The following is a 9260-nucleotide window of genomic DNA, read 5'->3' as shown; positions in this document are numbered from 1 at the left end:
TAAATATAGAGGTCGGCACATTTTCAACACAACCGGATAATCCTAAACCTTCGTAATTACCGGTACAATGCATATTTAAAACATGTGAAACTACATTTACAAGTTTACTTGCCAGTGATACTGTATTTATAATTAACATACTTCATACATAATGTCTGTCAAATGTATTTAAATAATTAAATAAATAAACAAACAGCACTCCGTAATTGCCAAGTCATGAGATGATTACTACACAGCTGTTCTTTTTCCCAAGGCAGATTCATACCTTTGAGAATTACTGCTTTGGTGGGAGTAAGAAACTTACTTCATATTCATTTCATCACATGTGATTAGCATTGCACTACAGTATATATACTCAAGAAATCATCCTATTTTTGCTTTGACCAGAAAGTCAATTTTGAAATGCTACTCATGGCAGTAATATTAACTGCTCTTTTAACAAGGGCAGATGAGCCTGTTTGCAGCTTGCGAGGCAGACCACAATTGCCCCAGTTTTCAAAGGATGGAGACATTACAATTGGAGGAATCTTTCAATTACACCACAATCTTGTTGATGCCAAACCTGCCTTTAAAGGAGAGCCTGAACAACTAAAATGCAAAAAGTAAGTGAAAACATTAAAGGTAAAAATGAAACTTTAAAATAGTTTTAAATATTGTTATTTATAGGTTACTTTCATATTTATGTTTTTGTTTTGTTTGATCCAATTTGTTACTTGCAGATACAGGTACATTAATATTCAACTGAAATGACACTGTAGTTGCAGTATTCAATACATATTGCTTATCACAAAATCCTACACTATGACCAGAATTATATTTACATTATAGAACCAATAACATGTATTGCATTATTATTTATTGTCTATGACCAGATGGATAAGTAGAAGTCACAATGGTTTTGATGTATTGTAATCCCATACATAATTTGCAGGTATACATCTGGTCACAGGTAAACATACAGTACTTGTCCAATGTTTTATTCTATCAATGAACTGTGTGTACTTTTCATATTTTTAGCGTGTGCTGTTTTTCATTCTCAACAGTGTAAAATTCAGAGAATTCCAATTTGCTCAAACTATGATATTTGCCACTGAAGAAATAAACAACAGGACAGATATACTCCCTGGTATATCACTTGGTTATAAGATATATGATGACTGCAGTACCATACCTTTGGCAATAAGGGCAGGGATGGCTTTAGTGAATGAACAGGAAGAAAATATGTACTCTAACAAGTCCTGTACCAAACCATCTACCGTCCATGCTATAATAGGACCATCTAGTTCTTCACCAACTATAGGAATTGCAACAACCATAAGAGCTTTTCACATACCAGTGGTGAGAAATACTTCATATTTTATAAACCTTTTACTACTGTAAAATATTAGAGATGTATTTATAATAGTTATATAACACATATTTTGGGGTTACCCCGTTTAAATCAATCTGAAAATCCTTCTGACCTATCCTAACAGTAAAGTCAACTTGACTTTGTACAGTTTTATATTCAGACCCATACGACTGGCATGGTCTAGCAACTAGCAATTAAAAGGGATGCTTTGTGTAACTGAGTACGATGTATTAACATCAAATATAACGCTTTTAAAAAAAAAATAGTGAAATATTATAACAATTATTTAAATTAGACTATGTAGTTATTAGAGGATAACAGTTTAGATATGTTACTATTAAGATTATACTGACTACCTTTTCAACCTGCTTCGAATACTGCACTGATTTTCAAATGCAGAAACATGTGTTCAATGAAAAGCAAAATATCTGGTATGTAAAATATCTCTATTTCATTTTCTATTATTTGTTTTCTATACAGATATGTTTTCTTTCATTCTTGAATAATATTTTAAATCCATTTTTTTCTGTTACTTCCAGATTAGTCACTTTGCAACCTGTGAATGTTTGAGTAACAGGAATAAGTACCCTTCATTTTTTAGAACCATACCAAGTGATTATTATCAAAGCAGAGCCCTGGCACAGCTTGTAAAGCATTTTGGATGGACTTGGTTTGGGACAATTAGAAGTAACAATGATTATGGCAATTCAGGAATGGCTACCTTTGTGAAAGCAGCCAGACAGGAGGGTGTTTGTATTGAATATTCAGAGGCCATTTATAGAACTGATCCAAGAGAGAAGATTCTTAAAGCAGTAGATGTTATCAAGAAGGGCACTGCAAAAGTTATTGTAGCTTTCCTGTCTCAAGGAGAGATGGCAGTTCTGTTACAAGAAATGTTGCTTCAGAATATTACTGGTTTTCAGTGGATTGGCAGTGAAGCTTGGATTTCTGACAAAAACCTTGCAGCAGGAGAAAGCTACAGAATTCTGGGTGGGGCGCTGGGTTTCATAGTGGGTAATGCAGAAATTACAGGTTTGGAGGAGTTTTTACTGAACGTCCGTCCATCTGACACCCCTGGGAATTCAGGCTTAAAAGATTTTTGGGAAACTATTTTCAGTTGCACACTGACTACCCAAAACAAGACTGCATCGGTAAATCCATGTACAGGGTCTGAGAATTTAGCAGAGGTAAAGAATCAGTACACCGATGTAACTGATCTAGGAACTGCAAATGATGTATATGAAGCTGTGTATGCTGTAGCCCATTCATTACACAATCTGTTTACATGCGAAAGTGGCCAGGGACCTTTTGCTGGTAAGACATGTGCAAATAAGAAGAAGATTGAACCATGGCAGGTAAGTGACTGTGTTTTAAAATATTAGGAATTACATTCCTTTGTGAATCATTGTGCTAACATCTTGTCTTTTTGTAGGTAGTGCATTATCTGAAAACGGTTAATTTCACTACCAAAAATGGAGTGAATGTTTATTTTGATGAGAATGGGGATCCAGCTGCAAGATATGCATTAGTTAACTGGCAACTCAATAAGGAAAGCATCACAAAATTTGTTACAGTTGGTCTCTATGATGCATCTTTACCAGAAGGACAACAGTTTATTATGAATAACGTCAGTATTGTTTGGGCAGGTGGTCAGGATAAGGTAATGTCTACCTAATACTATTTGAACTTTGTCAATGCTGTATTAATGTTCATACTGTAGATATGTGTAGAAATGTAAGTGTGCAATATAAACACACAGCAGGGAGGAGTGAATGACAGCCTTGGAGATTAAAACCCAATTAATAAGCACTAGATTCATCACTAGCAGGGGATACTAATTGATACATTTTGCAATAATAATAAAAAAAAAATCAAGTTATATTCCTGTTATCCCCCTCCATTTCCAAATAACTTTACCAGTTTGTTTTTTAGAAAAATAAAACACATTACAGATAATGATCTGTATGTATAAATATTTTCTGTACGTAAATACCTCTCTTCGGGGTATTTACGTGTTGTATTTATGGTACAGAGATGTATAAATTAGGTTTACGTTTTTGTATTATCTTAACCATTGTGTATGCTCAGTCAACAAAAATCATACTCTCGAGTCTGCCAGCTCTTCATTTCATTTTCATGGTTTATAAATGTAATTTGAATACTAGTTTAATTTTCTTACATTGGATAAATAAACTTTCATCTGTTCCTATCTTCTCCGTATGTATCCTAATATTACTGTATGTGTAGGCTACTATCCTCTCCTAGCAACTAACAAATGAAGAAATTGCTACGCTATATAATTTTGTGGCCAAGATTCCTGTCACCAGGCAAAGACAAAATAAAACAAAACTTATTTTTTGTTCAGTTTGTTTTACCAGTATATCAATTTTCTCTTGACTGAAATTAAATAGCAGTTTGATTCATTCTTGTTTTTACTTGGGAGTTTAATACGATACACCTGAGTTTAGTACCTTTACAGTGTTGCTAATCAAGCTCCTATTAAAACTTAGAATGGGTGTAACTGCTATGCAATAGCAGTCTTAATTCCATCCCAGCTTTTGTGTCTTTGCATTTAAAAACATGTTGCAATGCAATCGGATCTTGGAAGTTGTAGTTGTTGAATATGAAAATGGTCACATGTCGATCATGTATCTCAATTTGACCTCAAGTAATATATGCAATAATTAATGTCTTGATTATTAAATCTCGTGAGTATGCAGACAGAATTTAATGCATTGGAATTGTTTCCAAGGTGCCTAAATCAGCGTGCAGTGAGAGCTGTCCTCCAGGCACTCGGAAGGCTGTTCAGAAAGGAAAGCCTGTTTGTTGCTTTGACTGCATACCATGTGCTGAAGGAGAAATCAGCAATCAGACAGGTAGGTTAAGAAGGAGCACTGGACAAATAAAACACTGACTACACTAACCTGTCATTGCATCTCTGAGGATCTGTACTTAAATGTTATAATAATAATAATAATAATAATAATAATAATAATAATAATAATAATAATAATAATAATAATAATAATAATATTTTCATGTGTAACTGCAGACTTATTTACAATATGATATTAATTAATGTTTTATTTATTTTTTCTTGCAGATTCTATTGATTGTATGAAGTGCCCTTTGGAATACAGGTCGAATAACCAAAGAAACCACTGCATCTTAAAAGCCATTGAATTCCTGTCATTTGGAGAAATCATGGGGATGTTGCTGATGATCCTTTCATTGATTGGGGCTTGTTTAACTACTGCTATAGCTATTGTTTTCTTTCATTACAGAGATACCCCCATTGTTAAAGCTAATAACTCTGAACTCAGTTTCCTTCTTCTGTTTTCATTAGCACTGTGTTTCCTTTGTTCACTTACTTTCATTGGCCAGCCCTCTGAGTGGTCCTGCATGTTGCGCCACACTGCCTTTGGGATCACATTTGTCCTGTGCATCTCTTGTGTTCTGGGGAAAACAATAGTTGTGTTAATGGCGTTTAGGTCTACACTTCCTGGTAATAATATGATGAAATGGTTTGGGCCAGCCCAGCAGCGGCTAACTCTTTTTGCATTCACATTTATTCAGGCCTTAATTTGCACTTTTTGGTTAATAACATCGCCTCCGTTTCCAAATAAAAACATGAACTCTTTCACAGACAGAATCATTTTAGAATGTGACCTGGGTTCTGCTGCAGCATTTTATGCTGTGTTAGGGTATATTGGGTTTCTTGCTGCCATGTGCTTTGTGCTTGCTTTTCTCGCTCGTAACCTACCAGATAACTTTAATGAAGCTAAATACATTACATTTAGCATGCTCATATTCTGTGCTGTTTGGATCACTTTCATCCCAGCTTACATCAGTTCACCTGGGAAGTACACAGTTGCTGTAGAAATATTTGCAATTTTAGCTTCCAGCTTTGGTTTGCTCTTCTGTATTTTTGCACCTAAATGTTATATTATATTATTTAAGCCTGAGAAGAATACAAAAAAACATTTGATGGGAAAAGTGTCCTCAAAGTCACTTTCAAAAAAATAAATAAATGGGGATTTATCAAAGTCTTAAAGTGATTACGAAAGAGAAAACAGGATATAACATGTACATTTAGCTGCTCTAATGTAAGCTACATATTCATTAGAATGTGTAATTGATCTAATTGTAGTCTGTGCTTATTGTTTTTACTATGCACAATTACAAGGCTTTACTATTTTATTTAGTGCAACCTTACACCACCTAGACAGATCACTGGTGATAGGCTTCAATATACATTCTCTGTACAGCTATGGCCAAACAGTTTGTATCACCTAGAATTTTAGGATTGAGACATCATTTAAAAAAAAAAAATTAAATATTAACATAATTTAGATATTTTATTTAATATCATGTAATCAAAATGATATTGCAAATGTCTACCACAAGCCACGAGTAGTATAGTATTTCATGTTAAATTTCAAAATGTCACATTTAAAACTATTGTCAGTTTTTTGTTAAGTATATGGAAAACTACAAAGCGGTATGTAATTCAATATGTTAACGTAACATTTTTTCAGCTGGTTTCATTCGACTTTATGAAGCAAAATTAGTTAATTCTATTGGTTGATGGAAAACATTTGGCCACAGCTGTATATTGACGCACATTATAGCATTTACATTTACTCTGCATTTTCGTGTGGTTATATTTCCCCATTATCTATTAACCTTTATCACCTTTAATAAATGGGTCATTGCTTTACAAATAAACAGTTATTTATGCCATGAACAATAAGACTTCTCATTTGTGACAGGGTTTATGGTAAGGCTAAAAGCTTGGCAAATTGCCTTTTAAATTCATATTTAATAAAACACTTCTGGCATCATATTTGTATACTTTAACTGAAATAAATATTTACATGCAATGTGGCAAGAACTAGCAATGAAAACAACCTAGAGATATAAATAATAAAGTAATCTGATGATGAATATATATATATATATATATATATATATATATATATATATATATATATATATATATATATATATACTGTATATTAGTGGAATGTCAAGAGTAGTGGACCCTGAATATTCCAGTTCAGGTCATTATAAGAACCAGGTCCTAAATTAGTAATTGAAACGGATGAAGGGCCAGAGTCTACAGTATGACATACATACAGCGCAGACAGACTGACAGACAGGTGACCACCTCCACTATATACTAATACCAGGGGGTATACTGGGGCTAATCAAGCACATATTAAAACCTGGAATGGGTGAAACGGCTAAGAAATGGGAGTCTTATTTCCATCCCTGCATTACTGTTAAGTGACATTTATTTTCATATTACATGTCCCTTGTAAACTCCTGATATTTGAGTTAAATATTCATGTAGGCACATTTTCAACACAGCTAAAAAATGTGCAACTACTGTACAATGGATAGTTCAAACACATCTTTGTTTTTGTAAGTGGTACCATATTTTCAAGTCTACTTGCCAGTGATACTGTACTTAGATAGCATACATCATACATAATGTCTGTCAAATGTATTTAAATAATTAAATAAATAAATAAATAAATAAATACATTAATAACTAATCAAACAGTACTCTGCAATTGCTAAGTCATGAGATTCACAGTGGTTTAGGCCTAGATGAATATTGCATAAGAACTTTACTTATTAATTTCATCACATGTGATTAGCATTGCACTACATTATTATACTCAAGAACTGGTCCTATTTTTACTTTGACCAGAAAGACAATTTTGAAATGCTACACATGGCAGTAATATTAACTGCTATTTTAACAAGGGCAGATGAGCCTGTTTGCCGTTTGCGAGGCAGACCAGAACTCTTGCCCCAGTTTTCAAAAGATGGAGACATTACAATTGGAGGAATCTTTTCATTACACGACAACCTTGTAGATGCCAAACCTGCCTTTAAAAGGACTTCTTAGTTTTCTATGCTAAAGCACTTTCATATTTACAGTGGTTTGCAGAAGTATTCACCCCCCGTAAAGTTTTCAAATTTTGTTGGCACCTGAGCGTACTCCGTGACGCTTTCAAATTGGACTTTACATGTAGAATCTACATAAACTACTCCACATTCATAAGTTCAGCACTGATTGGGAAGCTTGTCAGGATAGAGGGGAGAATGGATGGTGCAAAGTACAGACAAATCCTTGAGGAAAACCTGTTTAGTCAGCCAAGACTCTGAAACTGGGGAGGAAATTCACATTTCAGCAGGACAATGACCTGAAGCACAAAGCCAAAGCCACACTGGAGTGGTTGAACAAGGAGAGAATTAATGTTCTTGAGTGGCCCAGGCAAAGTCGTGACTTGAATGCAATAGAAAATTTATAGCGAGCAATTTATGGAGCAATTTTCCTGTGAAGAATGGACAAAAATGTCACCATCCTACTGTGCAAAGCTAGTATAGACCTATCCAAAAAGACTCATAGCAGTAATTGCTGCAAAAGGTGCTTCTACCAAGTATTGACATAAGGGGCTGAATACTTATGCAACCAGTAAATTTCATTTTGTACATTTTCTTTGCAAGTTTTGCTGACATTTAACCTCCTCCTCATATAACAGTGTTCAGTTTATTCTCACCCCGGGTGAGTTCTGTCCTAGGCTAATCCTCACCCTGTCAGGCCAATTCCCACCCCCAGGGCTGTGAAGTTTTTTTTGAGATTTTAGCAATCAGAAAGACAAGAGGATATATGTCCTTAGTGTGATTTAACCTTTTGTTACGTTAATTAAATTAAGATTTATTATTTTTATTATTTTAATTTAATTTACTTAGTATCCTCAATTTTAGTCATGGAATGAGATTCACGTTTGTATGTGTGTGTGTGTGTGTCATTTGTTTTATTGATAGTTACGTTTAAATTGTTATGTTTTAATAAGTATATATATATATATATATATATATATATATATATATATATATATATATATATATATATATATATATATATATTTTAGCTCAAAGAACCAGCTGCCCAACGTTTTATATGTTGTACATATCTTTCTCAAGGGAGCCTGTGTTTGAATCAAAACATTGGAGGTATTTATAGGTTTTTGACGGCATGACAACTACTTGTTATTGTTTATATGATTTATTTATTCTTACATGATGTAATGGTGTTCTATATATTGTGACATCATTTTTACTTCTATCTTTGAATCTGTATTAATTCTATTTAACATCACTTTATATAAACTTATATTTATATTATCATGCAATGCTGGCTTTGAGGATCAGTCTTGATTTGGCCTCCCCAGCGCATCAGCATGCACAACTTTTGAATGAATTTTGTTTATTTATTTAAATGTTATATATTTATTGAAGTTAATTAGTTCATTCTTTTCTGTTGATTCCCGCTGGCATAATCGTGTTCAGTCTATTTATCCATTTACTTTCTTTTATTCTTTCATATGTCGCATTGTCTAATTTTAGCTGTTCTAATACTACAAACTTTACATCATTTATGTCATGTCCTCGACTGGTGAAGTGCTGTACTATTGGTTCATTCATTTTTTTATTTCTAATTAATGAAAGGTGAATTCTTTTATATAAAGTTGTTCCAGTCTCTCCAACATATTTGATTTCATCACATTTTTCACAGGCTATTCCATAAACAACATTGCTATTTTTAATGTAGGTATTAGTTTTTAGTGGATATGTGGTGTTCTTATGTTTAATTATATTTTTACTTTTGTCCATGTATTTACACACTTTACATCTACTGGTGCACATATTCGTAGAACCTATTTTGTCAATTATTCTTTTATGTTTACTGTGAACTAAAATATCACCTAAATTAGCTTCTCTTTTGAATGCTACAACTGGGGCCTTAAGAAATACTTTTTTCAATTTTTCTGAATTATGTAGAATCCGCAAATGTTTCCAAACTATATTAGAAATATTGGGCAAAAGTTTA

The 9260-nt window shown here is 33.3% G+C and overlaps 1 protein-coding gene across 2 annotated transcripts; it reads left to right on the top strand.

Annotated features, from left to right (window-relative positions):
• The first annotated feature begins 382 nt into the window (after positions 1–382).
• Positions 383–6185, top strand: LOC117423302 (extracellular calcium-sensing receptor-like). Of its 2 annotated transcripts, XM_034038847.3 has the most exons (6): positions 383–602; positions 1044–1338; positions 1891–2706; positions 2784–3011; positions 4104–4227; positions 4455–6185. In XM_034038847.3, exons 1-6 carry the CDS (start codon positions 403–405, stop codon positions 5375–5377), a joined length of 2586 nt encoding a protein of 861 aa, XP_033894738.3. In that variant the 5' UTR covers positions 383–402; the 3' UTR covers positions 5378–6185. The 2 variants fall into 2 exon arrangements, with proteins under 2 accessions (XP_033894738.3, XP_058846297.1); XM_058990314.1 differs by lacking the exon at positions 2784–3011.
• The last annotated feature ends 3075 nt before the right edge of the window (positions 6186–9260 follow it).

This window comes from Acipenser ruthenus, chromosome 17 (assembly GCF_902713425.1).
Source record: "Acipenser ruthenus chromosome 17, fAciRut3.2 maternal haplotype, whole genome shotgun sequence".
In the NCBI taxonomy this organism is placed as follows: domain Eukaryota; kingdom Metazoa; phylum Chordata; class Actinopteri; order Acipenseriformes; family Acipenseridae; genus Acipenser; species Acipenser ruthenus.
This window is presented reverse-complemented; position numbering and strand designations above follow the sequence as displayed.

What these genes read in the sequence shown, in the direction of transcription:
- LOC117423302 (XM_034038847.3), top strand. Translation starts at nt 403, where the DNA reads ATGCTACTCATGGCAGTAATATTAACTGCTCTTTTAACAAGGGCAGAT. An exon ending in GAGCTTTTCACATACCAGTG is followed by an intron (nt 1,339 to 1,890) that starts GTGAGAAATACT and finishes TGTTACTTCCAG; the next exon opens with ATTAGTCACTTTGCAACCTG. An exon ending in AGAAGATTGAACCATGGCAG is followed by an intron (nt 2,707 to 2,783) that starts GTAAGTGACTGT and finishes GTCTTTTTGTAG; the next exon opens with GTAGTGCATTATCTGAAAAC.